At 43.6% G+C, this 17,861-nt stretch overlaps 1 protein-coding gene across 12 annotated transcripts in view; it reads left to right on the forward strand.

The window, feature by feature from the left end:
- The window catches only part of PRKAG2 (protein kinase AMP-activated non-catalytic subunit gamma 2), a 268,736-nt gene that overhangs the window by 231,896 nt on the left and 18,979 nt on the right, over positions 1-17,861 (forward strand). For all 12 annotated transcript variants that reach the window (XM_041753787.1, XM_041753785.1, XM_041753786.1 and 9 more), the window contains 2 exons: positions 8,259-8,340; positions 9,411-9,469. In XM_041753787.1, the coding sequence (XP_041609721.1) occupies positions 8,259-8,340; positions 9,411-9,469 (141 nt within the window). The remainder of the gene's footprint in view (positions 1-8,258; positions 8,341-9,410; positions 9,470-17,861) is intronic.

The raw sequence follows: 17,861 nt of genomic DNA on the forward strand, positions 1-17,861 counted from the left end.
TTAGTTGCCTCTGCAAAGGCATTGTGCCTTCTCTCCAGTTTATTTATTCAATCATTTATGTCAGTATACATTTGTGAATGTATGTATTCCATTCAGTTATGATCCATCACTAGTTTGTTGCTCAGACTATTTCAATCAATGTAATTTTTTTTAAAAAATGAAAGAGTAAATGAAGGTTGCTTATTTTAAAAGCAAGAAGAGGGGTGGGGTGCCTGGGTGACTCCGTCGGTTAAGCGACCTACTCTTGATTTTGTCTCAGGTCATGATCTCAGAGTCATGAGGTCAAGTCCCACTTTGGGCTCTGTGGTGCGTGAAGCCTGCCAAGATTCTCTCTCCCTCTCCCTGAGCCCTTCCCCACCTCTTCAAAAAGTAACTAAATAAAAATAAATAAAAGCAAGAAAGAATGAGACCAGGCCTGTTGCTCAGGCTTCATGCTGCAGGTGCCACTGATAAAGGGAAAGTAAAACTCTTTGGCTCTTTTTGTGCTTTTTTTTCCCTATCAAGGAAAGTGATCTTGAAAATGGAAAAAGTACAGTAAATGGTGATTAGAGGAAATTGAAGCCTGAGATGGGTGTAGAGATTACAGGAGGGTGCCTGTCTGCACTAAACCAGTTTGCTTTCTGACCCAGATGAATCACATTCTGGTGTAATAAAAGGACATAGAAAGCAGATTGCCAAGCTGTTAGTGATATCAGAGGAATTGTGAAAAGTGTTCTGTGCCCCAGGCTAGAGATGAAAGAAAAGATTGGGGTGGGGAGCCTGTGGGTGGGGAATGTGGTGCCAGTCCCAGGTAAGACGTGTGAATGAATTATTAGTAGAAGTAACAGAAGTAGTCATCTCCAGTCACCTCCAGTCATCTCCAGGAACCTGTCCTGAATCGGCAAGAAAGGTCACAGAGGTCAAGCCCGATTTCCTTTTTGGACAGTTCTATAGGTGAGGGAAAAGCAGGACAGGCACATCTGGGTGTCAGCTAGACAGCTGACAGAACCCAGCATGGTGTCCTGATGGATGAGATGCAGAACTGCCGGCTGTCAGCTCAGGGAGTGAATTAATGGCTCATCATGGACCTCAGAAGAATGTTGATTAGATCTCAGCCTGGAGCAGGGTTTCCAGTTGGCCTTGGATGCCTCTTGTGCACCATTTTAAAATCCTTTTGTGACTCTGGCTACCCCTCGCCTCACGTGGGTCCTGTGGGGGGCGGTGCCTCAGCCCTGCCGGCCAGCACCCCTCCAGCCTCCTTAGCCAACGGAGGATAGAAGCCAGCAGGTACACACCTCCACCTTGCATCCACAGGGTGGACTGTCCGCAGAAGATCCCCAGGGGAACCGAGTCATCTCATCATACCTGTGGCCCGTCAGCCACCCACCAGCCTGCTGGCTCACCCTGGCCTGTTTCCCGCCTGTCCCCCACAGCTGCTCCTGGGGTCACATTCCCACATTCCCAGGTAAAGGACGTGGGAGCCAGGCTCTGCTTTCTGGGGAACCCAAGACAAGCAACATAGGATTAACTCTGCTCATCAGCATTTGGGACAGTGACTTCAATACTGACTGCTGATGGCATCAACTCATTCACAGGTGGAATGACTGAGGATAAAATCCAGAAAGATTCTTCAACAAGCTAAATTATTCTCAGGACCAATGAATAAGTAGCTGGGATGCAGAACGAAGGACATGACAGCATATCAGTGTTCCAGAAAAGAATAAAGTGGGGGTGGGGCGGTGGGCAAAGCACTGTGAGGACGAACAGGCTGCAACCCTGCTCTCAGCAAACCCACGCTGACCTGGGAGGGCACCTGCTGACCCCACAGGCAGCGTGCAGCACGCTGGGGACCCGTGCGTGGGTTTTCAAAGGAGATCTGGGTGATTTCAAGGGTCAGGGTAGTACGAGAAAGCTTACAGTAAAGCACAGCAGCCTCTGTCACCGTTCCTCACACTCCTGCCACATGGCCCAGAAACAGCCAGTTCGGCTATGGAATCTAGACTGGAAGACTGGACTGCCATATGACCTCGGGGTGTGGACCCCAGGCACATTTTCCTTCCGGGTTGGCAACCAGCTGTTCCTGCTCCTTGTGTCGCCTCCTTTGTGCCCTCCTCTCTGGTGTTGCCAGGCTCTGGTGGCCGTGAAGTCTTTCCTGGCCTGCCGTCATTATTTTGACAGTTGTTAGTTTTAGTCACTGCCGAGCCTAGCGGAGACTAGTTATGTTTATGTTTCCCTTTGTGCACAATTCAGTATTACTCCTGGAGTTTAGAACTCTTATTTTGACCATCTATGCCTTTCAAAACCTTCCAAACTTCTTGATGGAATTTTCTGGGAGGTCAGACCTGTCGGACACGTTTTCAGGTCCATTTGGAGCCACTCCTTTGGGTCCGTGGTCTTTCTGCTCCCCAGCCTGCTCATCGCTGTCTCCTGAGGCCAGGGATACTACATCCCTCTCCTTCATTGCAGCCCCTGTCTTTTGAACACGTACTTTCTGCTTCCTTGATTTGTTCCCTCTTTTGCGGGGGAACAGATTTTCCTGTAGACTTTCCCTTGGGCTACCGTGACACACCAGCACAGCCTGGGGGGTGTAAGCAGCAGGGATTTACTTCACACAAGTGGGGAGGCTGTGAGCCCTGCATGGAGCGGTGGTCGGTTAGGGTCCCCAGGGAGGACTCCCTTCCTGGCTTGCAGATGGCTGTCTTCTCACTGTCCTCATAGCCCAGAGCTCTGCCACTAATCCCATCGTGGGTTCCCCACCCTCATGACCTCACCTAAACTGAATCGCTTCCAGAAGGCCCCACCTCCAGATGCCGTCACTATTGGGAGTGAGGGCTCCGGCATATGAATGAAGCCCTCATATGTCCCAGGGACAGATGCATGGCAGGTAATTGTGTGCAATTTTAAGTGTCTCAATGTCTCATACTCACTGTGTAGAGTGCTGTGTATAGAATTCCATAACGAAAATAATTTTTAGGGCAGCCCAGGTGGTTCAGCAGTTTAGCACTGCCTTCAGCCCGGGGCCTGATCCTGGAGACCCTGGATTGAGTCCCACGTCGGGCTCCCTGCTTGGAGCCTGCTTCTCCCTCTGCCTGTGTCTCTGCCTGCCTCTCGCTCTCTCTCTTCTCTCTCTCATGAATAAATAAAATCTTTTAAAAAATAATTTTTATTTAGAATTTTAAAGGCATCATTCCGTTGCTCTGGATGCAGGTATTAAAGAGAAATCGGTTGTGATTTTTTAAAATTATTCTCCAGCTTATTTAAGATTTTATTTATTCATGAAAGACAGAGAGAGGCAGAGACACAGGCAGAGGGAGAAGCAAGCTCCATGTAGGGACCCGACGTGGGGTCCAGGATCACACCCTGGGCTGAAGGCAACGCTAAACCGCTGAGCCACCTGGGCTGCCCTATTCTCCAGCTTTATAAGAGTTTTCCCTCTTATAAAATTTATAAAATTTGGGGATTTTCTCTTAAACCTGGTAATCCAGAATCTCATACTAATGTGCCTCATTGTGGCCTTTGTACTCCTCCTGCTGGTCACACCATATGCCTTTGGAACCCAGTGCCCACACCTGTTGGGTCTGTTCCTTGAGGCCCATCTCCAGTAATCATCCTCCTACTGTTTCCTCTCTCTGGGACTTACAGGAGTGGGTCTTGGGCTCCCTGAATTGACCCTTTAATATTCGTATCCTGTCTCTCTTTTTGCTTTTTTTTTTTTTGGGTAGGAGCTTGTTTGTTTGTTTTTAAAGATTTTATTTATTCATGAGACAGGGTGGGTGGGGGAGAGAAAGGCAGAGACACAGGCACGTGTGACTCTATCCCAGGTCTCCAGGATCAGGCCCTGGGCTGAAGGCGGCGCTAAACTGTTGAGCCACCGGGCTGCCCTCTCTGCCTTTTGGCTCTGCTTTGGGGAAGTTTTGTTTTGTTTTCTTATCCCTCCGGGTTATGGAACTATAGCCAGAGCTTGTGCAGCCTCCGCGTTCAGGGTCCTGTCAGGGGGCTGCTGAGTCTTGGCTGCCTGTTGGTAATCACGGGTGCGCACCAAGACCGCATGTGGACGCACCAGGGGGCTTCTTGGTAGGCCTCACTGATCTTTCTCATCGGTGGCGCCCAGGCATCTGTATCCGTACGCTGCAGTTACAGAGCAGTTTCTCCAGAAAATGGCCCTTTGGTGGTGGTGGCGGCCGGTGGCTGTGGCTCTTTCCTGATCTGAAACAGTCTCTTGTTTTTTTCTGGCCCTGGGACTTTAGGGTCCAGGGAGTGGTCTGGGCCCCCTGCCACCACCCCGCCCCTATGAGGCTTTGTCACTCATTAACCTCCCTGCATCTGCTTTCTCTCCCGCCGCCCTCCCCGTTCATCCCAGTTCCAGCTTCCATGGCCTGTAACTTGGGGCTGACTTTTCAAGGGGAAGAGTTGTCAGAAATGTTTTTACTATGCCATTTTTAAGCTGAAGGAGACACAAGGGAAACTGCCGAGGTAACAAGTCGAATGAGGTGTGGTGAGAGGAGGGAAGGCAGGGTCCACTCTGACCGCAGTGACGCGGAGAGGTTTGCTTATGGAGTTAGAAGGTAAAGGTCAGCTGAGTTTTAACAGGTAGAATTGAAGGTAAGTTCACTTGAAGGAGAAGGAATTTCATGACATCGAAGCACAAAAAACAAAACAAAAAAAAATCAACCAGTTTACCATGTCAGCGTGGAGGTCTTGGACCCCTCACCTTGGAAGCTGGACGCCCTCACGCAGCTCCCAAGGGACAAGAGAGATGCCTCGGGTAGTGTGAAATCCACTGGACAAGCTCTGGTATAAAAATCCAATAAGAAGCCAAATTAGGACAGTTTTAAAGAGCTTTAGCTGTCCGTCAGCATTAATTTTAAAAGCCCCACTTAATTACTGAAAATCGGGGTAAAACCATATAGAGAGCAGTGAAGCCTCAGAGAGGAACCTGATTCCCATTTTCTCGGAACACAAATGTTCTACTTGGTGTTAGGCGTTAGAATCTCTTAGAGCTTACTGTTGTAAAAAATCATTTCTACATCAAAATTGTATTTGCCATCTTTTACTTTCCTAATTATCACATTTGGTTGTTTGGAAATTATACGAAAAAGTAAATTTTAAAACTGATAACACTTTAGGCAAATTGCATACCAGTTGAAGTATTCACAGGTACTCGGCCCCCACGGGGAGAGCTCTGTCCTGCACGTTGGAACCCGATTGTGCCAGTCTTCTTTTTATCCTGTTTATTGGTTAATTGGTAACACCCTGTGCCTTCTGTAATTGTGAAGAATTTTCTGAGGAGAGTCTTAAATTGCACTTCAGCTCCACGCACGTGGTGTGAGAAAGCCAGGTGTCGGAAGGCTTGGTGATGCTGAGGGCAGCCGGCTCTGCTCAGGGCACCCTGGGTGGGTGTCGCCCACCTCGAAGTGTTGTCTTGGGTCTTTGGAGCACAGCACCGGGACTCCCTCCACCACGTATGGACCGGTCAACAGTGTCCGGGGGTGAAATGAAAACCGTGAGTCTTTCTCCATCGGCTTCTGGCCGGATCGCTCTAGGGTGCAAAATTAGAGCATTTGTTGTTTTCGGTTCTTGGTGTTGGCACTGTGCTGAATATCCTCACGTTCAAGCCCGGTTGGTCTGCGTCGTCACTTGTGAGGAAAACATTATCTGTTAGTCCTGTTTTGTAACTTAAATCGCGGAGGCTCAGAGAGGGTCAAGGCCCTGAGCCCACGGAAGCGTCTAGTTGGTCTGGCGACTCACCCATTGAAAAGAAGCGGGAGGTTTTTTACTTTCAAGTGTTTTCCTTCCTGTTCGTCGGTTTTACCTTCTCTTGCAGAGGTGATGGAGCTTTTCACGTTAAATTCTTAACATTCTCCTTGCCTTCACGTTAAATTCTTAACATTCTCCTTGCCTTAACATTCTGGTTTGAAGACGATTCAAAAAAATCCCAAAATGACTGTGGAGCTTGAGTCACAGGCTGCTCTTTGGGGAATTGTAGCTTCTCGAATCTTGCTCCTGTGGTGCACGCTGGGCTCTCAAACAGCGATCTGTATGTGCTATCCAGCTTCTATAGTTACTTCATCTTGGGCAGACTTGCAATGGGATGGGTTTTTGGCAGCTGTGGTCACTTAGGGTGCCATGGAGGATCTGTGTCTCTGCCTCTCTCATGAATAAATAAAATCATAAGTTAATTAAAATAAAATCTGTTTATCTGTGACTTCTCCCCCATATTCTTTTTATGATATCTTCTAGTATTACAATCAAGGCTTCCCGGAGTGTCATTCAGGTCGAAATAGCAGACCTTCCAAATGGGCCCACCATCCCTGGGTGCCACTTAGTTACATGAGCAACATAAATGTTTTTGTGATTCTTGATCTGAGAGGTGGTTCAAAAAATACTTGACGAGTTTACGGATGCCACTGAGTTGCTGTTTCTCTGCTGTGTCATCCGACTGGCCCTACATCTCTTCTCAGTCCAGTGCTGTTCATTCAGCTGACAGATGGAATCCCCGATGGTCTTATACCTCATCAAGACACGGTGCTGGCCTGGGCTGAGCCGAATATAGACAATAATTAAAGAGATTTCCTCACCTGCCCATTGTCCCTGGATTCACATGGGTCAACCAAGCATCTATGTAACTCCCGCCACACAAAGCCCAGATGTGTCATAATAAAGGCATAAACAGTTGCTGAATTATTAATCTTAGTTTGATGAGAAGCTCTGGGTTCCTGTAATTCTCTCATTTCTTTGTTCTTAAGTTAGCAGGGGTTTGGAATACAGGGGGAGAGAGAAGAACCTTTTTCTTTCTTGTTAAAAAGAAAACTATACCACACTAAAATTTTGTCAAAGAAACACTGTCACTGTCCCAGCTCCTTAATATAGTTTAATTTTTTGCTTCTCTTTGACCTTTTTCATTTAAAGACATTTTATATAATTATAATGTATAGTTTTATAGTCTGTGTTTCTTACTGCCATAAACCCTCTTTCTTTTACTTTAATACGGTGTTACAATTGGATACTTTTTTCCCGTTGGTAATCCAGTATTTAATATATTTTTTGTTGGGGGCATATATTTTTCCAATTTCAATCTTAGAGATAATGCCACATTGAACATCTTTGATTCCTACTCCTAAAATTTAGGATGACTACATGATTTGTGATTCTTGATACAAGCTGTGGCTCAGAAAATATCCTAATGATGTCCAATGCCACCAGTGGTTTTACCTGCATTAGATGCTATAACTGAACAATATTGGCCTATTTAGTAGCTCTAAATGATACTTTGACCTTGCTTTAGTCTTCATTTCTTCAGTTATTAATAAAGGTCAACATTCTTCCTGTGTCTGTTTGCTCTGGGTATTTAAAGAGTTATCTTGAGCACTGAGCTGCTGGTTTTTAACAACCACACCCCACACACACATACACCTGGCGCCCAGAGGAGGGGGGTTTGTAGCGGTGGCTCACAGAGACCCCTCACATGCAGGTAGCCTGAACAGAGCCTGGCCCATGACAGGCACATGCTGCATGTTTGTCTCCACATGATACAAAAGTGCACGTATGTTACATCTCTCAACCTCTTCTCAGCCTCCAGGACGTGAGAAAGGACACTTGCTTGTTTTGTTATTGAACATAGGAGAGACATATTATCATTTCAGCTTAGCTTGGTGTAACTTCAGCGTTTTCACATGAATAACCACACATAGGAGAAATTAAACTGAAGTGTAATTCTTTTATATGGTTTTAATTATATCCAGTCTATGTCTACAAAATCTAGAGATAAAAATCTTTGAAGTTAATTGTGTTGTTTCAGTTTCAAAAAATTTCCAGTCCTTATATGCCTTTATGTATAATACAAAAGCGGGCACCTGGGTGTCTCAGTTGGTTAAGTATCTGCCTTCGGCTCAGGTCATGTCATGATCCCAGGATCCTGGGGTCCAGCCCCACGTTGGGCTCCCTCCCCAGAGGGGAGCCTGCTTCTCCCTCTGCCCCTACCACCCGCCCCCCCCCACTTGTGATCTCTCACTCAAAGAAATAGATAAAATCCTATATATATATATATATATATATATATGTATATATACACACACACACACACACATATATATATATATATATATGTATGTATAAAATACAAAAGCATTTTTACCAGTGTTAGTAAATTCAGTTTAGCCTCTTAAACTAAAAAGCTCAAACATTGAAGATAATTGGTAAGATCTGGTTGGGTATTTTAGTTGAAGGTATTTTCCCCCTGGCATAATGGACTTTATGTTTTTGTTTCTGTTTGTCTTTAGGTGAAAAAGGCCTTCTTTGCCTTAGTAGCCAATGGTGTTCGAGCAGCACCGCTGTGGGAGAGTAAGAAACAAAGTTTTGTAGGTAAGCATCATGGGCCTGGGGAGGAATGTGAAATGGGAACCTGAAAGAAAGCCTAAGGTATCCTAATTGGTGCTGGTTTGGAATCCAGCCTTGAAAACATATTGCCAAGCTGAGGAACTTTATGGCTTTTACGTCCTGGGTAAGGTGGGGGTCACCAGGAAATTCAAAACACTTACATATTCCTACTGAGTTTCTTTTTCATATTTGTCCAGCTTCTTTTGATTCAGTACCCTTTTGGCTCCCTGAAGGAGCTTACATGCCTTTGCCAGTTCCCACAAGCATAGGGAACAGGGTGCGCAGGGGACCCTGTGCCCAGACACCTGACTTCGGGCCTCTTTTGCTCACGTGTCCGTGCCTGAAGACAATCCCCGCTTCTTTGGCAGACACCTTACTGATGGTGCAAATGAAGTGATGTACATGTGATGGATGCCTGTGGTAAATCATTGCTCTCCTATCAGAAATATCCTCAATTTCATCATTTCTCATCTCACAGATCATAGCAGACAGTGATGTTGTCTCTCCCAGGGTGCATCACATTATTTTGAAATTACCAATTTATGTCTGCCTCCCACTCTAGGTGACAGTTTCCTCAAGAACAAGTTTCTTATCTTCATCTTTGTAGTCCTGGTGTCTGGCACGTAGTAGGCACTTAATAAATAGGCGCTAAATAAATAAAGAACCAAGGTTTGTAGAGTGCTTTTCAGGAAACAATCCAGTGCCCCCAGAAGTGTCATGTGTCTAAAGCTTTTGGAATTCCCTTACCTTATTTTAAAGCATTTTAAATTATTTACATATAGCTGCAAGTCTTTTGTGATGTTTTATATTAGTAAGCTTTCTAACATTGAATTACCAGATACTATGGTTGATTCCTTTGTACTTAGTGTCAGGTTTAATTTCAGCGAAATTTATCTTAGTTTGTTGTAGATAATAAACAGGCTAATAGTCCTAAATAATATATAAGTAATATACTTTTAAAGTATATTTTAGAAGGTTTTCTGGAAACTATTCCAGGTTTGCTTATCATATGAAATTTTTCAGTTTTATATTTAACATATAATTCTTTGTTCCAGGAATGCTAACAATTACAGATTTCATAAATATACTACATAGATACTATAAATCACCCATGGTAAGTGCCAGAAACCCTATGTCACTCATTGGAGCTGTATATATTTCTGTATATGTGCAGAGGGGTGGCGGTGCTGGTAGTTGATTTTTACAAATATATATAATGTGCAGGGCACTTCGGTGTAAATCAGTCACTAAATTTATGATCTTTAGCAGCAGCCTGGGCTTGTTGCAGAATTGTGACTGCATGGACCCATGGGTGAAGGCAACCCCTCACACCACCCTGGCCCAGTGGCTGTTGACGGCCTCCCTCGAGATGAAAATACCACCAAGTTTATGACCCCAGGCCTGTCGATTTGCATGCAGCTTCATGCACTGACCCCCCCTAGATTTTTTTTTAAACAAGAACTATATGGACTCTATGGTTAAAGAAGTAAAACTTAAAATTGGAGAAATTCAGTTTTGATATTTTTCTGCCAGTTACAAAAGATTGCTGCTGGCTGACTTTAGTGGGAGAACTCTCTGGTCCAGCTATTTCATAAGAGCTTAGTTTGAGAACCATATACGGCCTTTTATCTAATGCTGTGATTTTTGTGATTTTACAACTTGTTTGAATTTTGGTTTTGGTTGGTTTGGGGAGTTGATTGCTTTTGTTTAGGGGTGGGAGGGTGTTATGTTTCTGCCTTTTTGGCAAGGATGGGCAAGGACAGAATTGTATATTTTGGGTATCTGAAAGGTAAGACATTTACCTTTTAATATTCTTTTTTACGTGTAATGGTTAATACTGCCCAATTATTAAATTTCTCCATAAAATAAGAAAATAAAACAGAACTCTTAGAATTAAATTTTACCAAAGATCTTGTAAGTATCCCATATTTATTTCATATGAGATATCTGATTTCTTAAATACTACCAAATGCAGGGGAGTATTGGTTTTCTTATAATAGTCATATGTCTGCTTTTGAACTAGCAAAATCAACACAAGTATGATTATTAACTGGATATATTTTGATAAAACGCAACTAAACCCCTACTAAAAATCTCAGCAAGGGGCACCTGGGTGGCTCAGTCCATTGAGCATTTGACTCTTGGTTTTGGCTCAGGTCCTGATCTCAGGGTCATGGGATCAAGCTCAGTAGGGAATCTGCTTGAGACTCTTTCCCTCTGCACACATGGTCTCTCTCTAAAACAAATCTTAAAAAAATAAAAATCTCAGCAGTAGTTAATTAAATGAAAATTTCTATAAAAGTAGTTGGCTAAAGATACAGCCCCAAGTTTTTCTTTTTTTCGTTAAGTTATAGTTGACATACAATATTATATTAGTTTCAGGTGTACAAAAATGAGTCAATATTTTTATATGTCACAAGCTGATTAGCACGATAGGTCTGGTTACCATCTGTCACCATACAAAGTTATTACAATTTTACTGGCTATATTCCCATGATTTATTTACGTTATAACTGGAAGTCTATACCTCTTAGTCCTCTTCACCTGTTTCTCTTGTCCTTCACCCCTCTGGCGACCACCAGTTGTTCTTTGCATCTATATTTCTGTTATTCACTTGTTCTTTAGATTCTACATGTAAGTGAAATTACATAATATTTGTCTTTCTCTGTTTGACTTATTTCACTTAGCATAATACTCTCTATGTCTATCCACATTGTTGCATTTAAATGGCAAGATTTCATTCTTGTTTTATGACTAATATTCCAGTGTTTGTGTGACATCTTCGTTCATCTAATCAATGGACACTTGCGTTGCTTCCATATCTTGGCTATTGTAAATCATGCTGCAGCGAGCATGGGGGTACAGATATCTTTTCAAATTAGTATTTGCAATTTTGTTTTGTTTTTCAAAAATACCCAGAATGAAATTGCTGGCTAGTATGATAGCTATATTTTTAATTTTTTGAGGAAAGTCTGTACCATTTCCCACAGTGGCTGCACCAATTTACATTCCCACAGCCATGCATGAGGGTCCCCTTTTCTCTACATTCTCACCAACACTTGTTCCTGGCATCTCCATGGAATTTTCTGGTGGTTTAGCAAGGACTTTCCGTTCTGTCTGGTCAAGATGCAACGTCTTTCAGTGTGAGTATTAGCCTGGCCTCGTGTCCTTCACCGGACACACCCAGCTTAGTATTCAGTCAAAAATTCAAGATCTCCGCACCGCCTTCTCTCGCTTTTCTAGATAGCTCCTCCTGTCTGGTTTTCTGCCCACAAATTCCACTTGGCTCCATCTCACCCAGACTTTGGTTTCTGTCTTTCTAACTCAGCGGGAGTGTTGTGCCCTGGCTGGGTCAGCTGCCCAGCCTGGGGAGAGATGTGGTGATTGGGGGGTTGGTTTGTTTGCTTGCCTTCTCCCTGGGAGTGGCAGTCCCGCCCTGCCTGTCGTCCAGGGTCTGAAGATAGTTGCACATATTTTTTCCCATTTTCTAGTTGTTTGCAGCTGGAGGCTACTGTAGTCCAGTCCCCTCCATCATAGCCAATTGAGCTCCATTGATACTACCCATACCTCTCTGCACTGAACTTTTCTGGTTGGAATGTGGAATTTCCATGTCGACTTTAGCTTAACACAATCTATTTGGAGTGAATACTGAACTTTTTACATAAAATATAGTTCTTTTTTTTTTTTTTTAAAGATTTTTTATTTATTTATTCATGAGAATACACAGAGAGGAGACAGAGAGAGAGAGGCAGAGACACAGGCAGAGGGAGAAGCAGGCTCCATGAAGGGAGCCTGACATGGGACTCGATCCTGGGTCTCCAGGATCATGCCCTGAGCTGTAGGCGGCGCTAAACCGCTGAGCCACCGGGGCTGCCCCATAAAATATAGTTCTATTTCATCTGCCCTTATTTTCATTTTAAACAAAACGAAGAGTAAAAAGAAAAGGCATCCATAGCTTTTTATGCCAAGGCTCTTGAAACCTCTCTCCCCACTGTCTGGTGCGCCCCCACTGGCGCTCAAGGTCCCAAGAACCCCTGTCCATGTCACACAGTCGCACAGGGATGAACCATCACAGCTCTTGTTCATCCGACAGTGTCATGATTTCATCTTTATGCCTGCAGAACACTTTTGCCGTTTTATGGAAACTGACTTAACAGTTGTTTTTAACACTTTGAAGATGTAATACTGTCTTTTGGCCTCCCAGTGCTTTGGATGAGAAGCGAATAGAAATTTTTATCCTTCCCTCCTCTGGATCGTACACCATTTCTTTCTGGTTCAAGAGCTGTCTCTTTCACTCTGGGTTTGATCACCAGAGGTCACATCTGGTTTCCCTTCTATGTGTCCTGCTTCAGGGATGCTGCATTTCCATGATGTTCTGAGTTGGTTTTTCACCTAACTTGGGAAGTTTCTGACTACTCTTTCTTCAAAGATTTTTTTCTTTTTTTTTTTAATTTTTTTTAAATTTAATTTTATTTATTTATGATAGGCACACAGTGAGAGAGAGAGAGAGAGGCAGAGACATAGGCAGAGGGAGAAGCAGGCTCCATGCACCGGGAGCCTGATGTGGGATTCGATCCCGAGTCTCCAGGATCGCGCCCTGGACCAAAGGCAGGCGCCAAACCGCTGCGCCACCCAGGGATCCCCAAAGATTTTTTTCTATCTCATTCTTTCTTTTCTGGGACTTGAGTCACATGTGCATCAGGCCACTTGACACCATCCCACCAGTCTCTGATAGCACATTCATCTTCAGGCTTTAGTGTTATTGATTCTGCACTTGCTAATTCTCCTTTGGGTGATCTCCAGGCTTATTTTCAACCTTATTCCTATTGAATTTTCAGTGAGATTGGGAACTTACACTTGAAAGATTTTGTAGGGCCTTTGTAAAGTTTTCTATGGTTGATTTTCCACAAAACGGAAATGAACTTTTTAAAATTCTTTATTTAAATTCAATTTAGTTAACATACACTGTACTATTAGTTTCGGGGTGGAATTTAGTGATACATCAGTTGCGTATAACACCCAATGCTCATTACCTCACATGCCCTCCTTCATGCCCACTCTCCTGCTCCCCCCTCCAGCGACCCTCAGTTTGTTCCCTAGAGTTAAGAATATGTTATGGTTTGCCTCACTTTGTCTTTATCTTAATTTTTCCCTCTATTCCCCTATATTCATCTGTTTTGTTTCTTAAATTCTACATATAAGTAAAATCATATAATACTTGTCTTTGACTTATTTCACTTAGCGTTATACTCTAGTTCTATCCACATCATTGCAAATGGCAAGATTTCATTATTTTTGATGGCTAATATTCCATTGTATATCTATACCACATCTTCTTTATCTATTCATCTGTCGACAGACATCTGGGCTCTTTCCATATTTTGGCTATTTTGGACATCGCTGCTCTAAACATTGGGGTGCACGTGCCTCTTTAAGTCACTATGTTTATATTCTTTGGGGTAAATACCTAGAAGTACAATTGCTAGATTGTAAGGCAGCTCTATTTTTAACTTTTTGAGGAACCTCCATACTGCTTTCCAGAGTGGCTGCACCAGTCTGCATTACCACCAACAGTGCACAAGTGCTCCCCTTTCTCTGCATCCTCGCCAACATCTGTCATTTCCTGACTTGTTAATTTTAGCCATTCTGACAGGTGTGAGGTGGTGTCTCATTGTGGTTTTGGTTTTTTGTTGTTTTTTTTTTTTAGAAGCTATGTTTTTCTTTTTTTAAAAAAGATTTTTTTTATTTATTCATGAAAGAGAGAGAGGCAGAGGCACAGGCAGAGGGAGAAGCAGGCTCCATGCAGGGAGCTGGACGTGGGACTTGATCCTGGGTCTCCAGGATCATGCCCTGAGCTGAAGGGGGCGCTAGACCGCTGAGCCACCCGGGCTGCCCTCATTGGGGTTTTGATTTGTGTTTCCCTAATATCAAGTGATGTGGAGCATTTTTTTCAAGTGTCTGTTGGCCATTTGTATGTCGTCTTTGGAAAAAATGTCTTCTGCCCATTTCTTGACTGAAGGTTTTGTTTTTTGGGTGTTAAGTTCTTTATTGATTTTTGGAAACTAGCCCGGTATCTGATAAGACATTTGCAAATATCTCCTCCCATTCTGTAGGTTGCCTTTTGGTTTTGTTGACTGTTTCCTTTGCTGTGCAGAAGCTTTTTATCTTGATGAAATCCCAGTCATTCATTCTTGCTTTTGTTTCCCTTGCCTCTGGAGATGTGTCTGGTAAGAAGTTGCCTGTGTTCTCTAGGATTTTGATGGATTCCTGTCTCACATATAGGTCTTTCATCCCTTTTGATTTATTTTTGTGTATGATGTAAGAAAGTGGTCCAATTTGATTCTTCTGCATGTGGCTGTCCCAATTTTCCTGACACCACTTGTTGAGGAGATTATCTTTTTTTTCCATTGGATATTCTTTCCTGCTTTGTCAAAGGACCATAGAGTTAAGGGTCCATTTCTGGTTCTCTATTCTGTTCCATTGATCTCTGTGTCTGTTTTTGTGCCAGTACCATACTGTCTTGATGATTACAGCTTTGTAATAGAGCTTGAAGCCTGGAATTGTGATGCCTCCAGCTTTAGGTTTTGGTTGGTTTTTTTTTTCCCCCCCACATTCCTTTGGCTATTCAGGGTCTTTTGTGGTTCCGTACAAATTTTAGGATTGTTTGTTCCAGCTCTGTAAAAAGTGTTGATGGTATTTTGATAGGGACTGCATTGAACATGTAGATTGCTTTGGGTAATATAGACATTTTAACAATATTTGTTCTTCATTCCATGAGCATGGAACATTTTTCCATTTTTGTGTGTGTCTTCCTCAATTTCTTTCACAAGTGTTCTGTAGTTTTCAGAGTACACAGATCCTTTACCTCTTTGGTTAGGTTTACTCCTAAATGGTTTATGGTTTTTGGTGCAATTGTAAATGGGATTGATTCATTGATTTCTCTTTCTTCTGCTTCATTGTTAGTGTATAGATTGCTAGATTTTGAGTTCTTTGAGGTGGGGACTGGGTCTTACTCATCTTTGTGTCATACAGACACCCCCTTCCCATCATCCCAGGGCCAAACACAGACGCTCATGTTAGTGGAATGGCATCCACCCTGGTGCCTGCAGCTCAAGGCCTGTGGGGCTGTGCAAGCAAAGAGCTGGGAAGCCTCTGTTCAGCTGAGTACTGCCATCATCTCAGAGCTTCCTAAGTGAGGTCCAGACCTAGAGGTGCTACCTGTAAACCGTGTCAAAAACCACATGCTTGAAGAACAAAACCTTGCCATTTGCAATGACATGGAAAGAGCTAGAGAGTATTATGCTAAGTGAAATAACTCAAATACCATATGATTTCACTTACATACAGAATTTAAGAAATAAAACAGATGAACATAAGGTAGTAGCAAATAGATGAACATAAGGTAGAAAAAAAAGAGAGCACACGCTCAAGAAAAACCATGAGACTCTTAACTCTAGAGAACAAACTGAGGGTTACCAGAGGGGAGGTTGGGGAGAGGGCTGGATGAGGGAGGGCATGAAGGAGGGCCCCTGTTGGGATGAGCACTGGGTGTTGTATATAAGTGATGAATCACTGAATTCTACTCCTGAAACCAGTGCTACATAGTATGTGAACTACCCGGAACTTGAAATAAAACAAACACCATCTTCCCTTATCCTCGGTGAGGCTTTCTTCTCCACTGTTCATATTCTTCCGTCACCTATCATCAAAGCCAGTGTGGTCTGGCAGCTGTTTAATTCATCTGTTTAATCTGTTAATTCATCTCTGAACCTTTTGTCCTTCCTTCCTGTGGCCCCTGTGCCCCCACCGCTCAGCATTATAGACCTCACTGACCACCTAGGACCCGGGTTTCCATCTGGCTCTGGTGCTGTGAAAGCCACCTTCTTTGAGCTTCACTGTCACCATTCTGCTGCTTGAACCCATCCCGGCTGGCCATTGGCCATTGCATGGTTGGGGCAGCATGCGGCTATGTCCCCATCCGTCCTGCTCTCTAGCCCTCTGTGTCTTCACTGTGGCTCGAACAGGAGCAAGTCTTTGCATTCCGTGCCTTTTAGTCGAGTTTTTCTGCTTTATGTAAAGCCCATCCATCACGCAGGGGCTGGCTGAAATGTGCTGCCTCTGTGTTTTCCGTGCCTGCCCTGTGTTCATCTCTGTGCGTCCCTGTGCACAGAGCCTTCTAGAGGATGGCTTCACACAGTTGCCTGTTGAACAGTGTGGCAGGATGTTTGTCAATAAATACTGTCGGGGTGCCTGGGGGGCTTAGTTGGTTGTCTGCCTTTGGCTCAGGTCATGATCTCAGGGTCCTGGGATTGAGCCCCACATCTGGCTCTCTGCTCGGGGAGGAGTCTGCTTCTCCATCTCCCTCTCACCCTCCCCCTGTTTGTGCGTTTTCTCTCTCTCTCTCTCTCTCTCTCAAATAAAACTTTTTTTAAGAAAAGAAATAAAAATATAGAGGACTGTAAATGTATTTTCTCTTCCTTATGGCTTTCTTAATCCTTTCTCTAGCTTACCTTTATCGTGACAATATAGTATATAACACAGCATACACAATATATGTTAATCGACCATTTATGTTATCAGGAAAGCTTCCAGTCAACAGTAGGCTCAGAGTAGTTAACTCTTGGGGAGTTACCCACATTACATGGGGATTTTTGACTGCACGAGGGTAAGCACCCTGAACCATGTTGTTCAAGGGTCAGCTGTACATACTCTTCTTTAGTTGTCACTGGCCTTTTTATATAGGACTGTCTTAATGTTATTGCCATCTGGATTTTAAGCTTTAAGAGGAGGCCAGGCTTTCTGATCACAGGCATCCCTGTTAGGCCCAACACAATGCTGACATGGGCATAATTTTTTGAAAGGCTGAGCTGGGTGGGGAAAGCTTCAGAGGGGCGAGGTGGAGAATCACAGTGTGGTGGGGACCACTCTTCTGATGAGTACTCTGTTTCCTGCTCTCTTGTGAGATGCTCACAGAAGCTGGCTTCAGAGGGCCTATTTAGCCAGTTGTTTAGGAAGGGAAACAGAGGGAGAGCTTAAATAATTTGGCCAAAAATAGCAACTAAGAAGTAATAAGGCTAGTGTTGATTTGAAACAAAGCTGAACAGCCCCAAAGTGACTTTTTCTTATACTGTGCCAATTAACCCTTTCTGCCTTGGGGAAATGGGTTGATACAGTCAGGCATAAATTGATCTAACAACTTAATTTTAGCATGATTTAACCATTTGTCCTTTTTAAACTAGAGATGCTGAAAATTTTCTGTATCCTTAAAAAAGAATGAATCTATGTCTCCATATGTGTTTTAAAACTTAAGTATAAAATAAATAAATAAATAAAAAATAAAACAAAACTCAAGTGTAGGGGTACCTGGGTGACTCAGTGGTTGAGCATCTTCCTTCAGCTCAGAGCGTGATCCCAGGGTCCTGAGATCAAGTCCCGCATCAGGCTACCCGCATGGAGCCTGCTTCTCCCTCTGCCTGTGTCTGTGCCTCTCTCTGTGTGTCTCTTAT

The sequence above is a fragment of the Vulpes lagopus genome, chromosome 4, assembly GCF_018345385.1.
Source record: "Vulpes lagopus strain Blue_001 chromosome 4, ASM1834538v1, whole genome shotgun sequence".
NCBI classification, from domain to species: Eukaryota; Metazoa; Chordata; class Mammalia; order Carnivora; family Canidae; genus Vulpes; species Vulpes lagopus.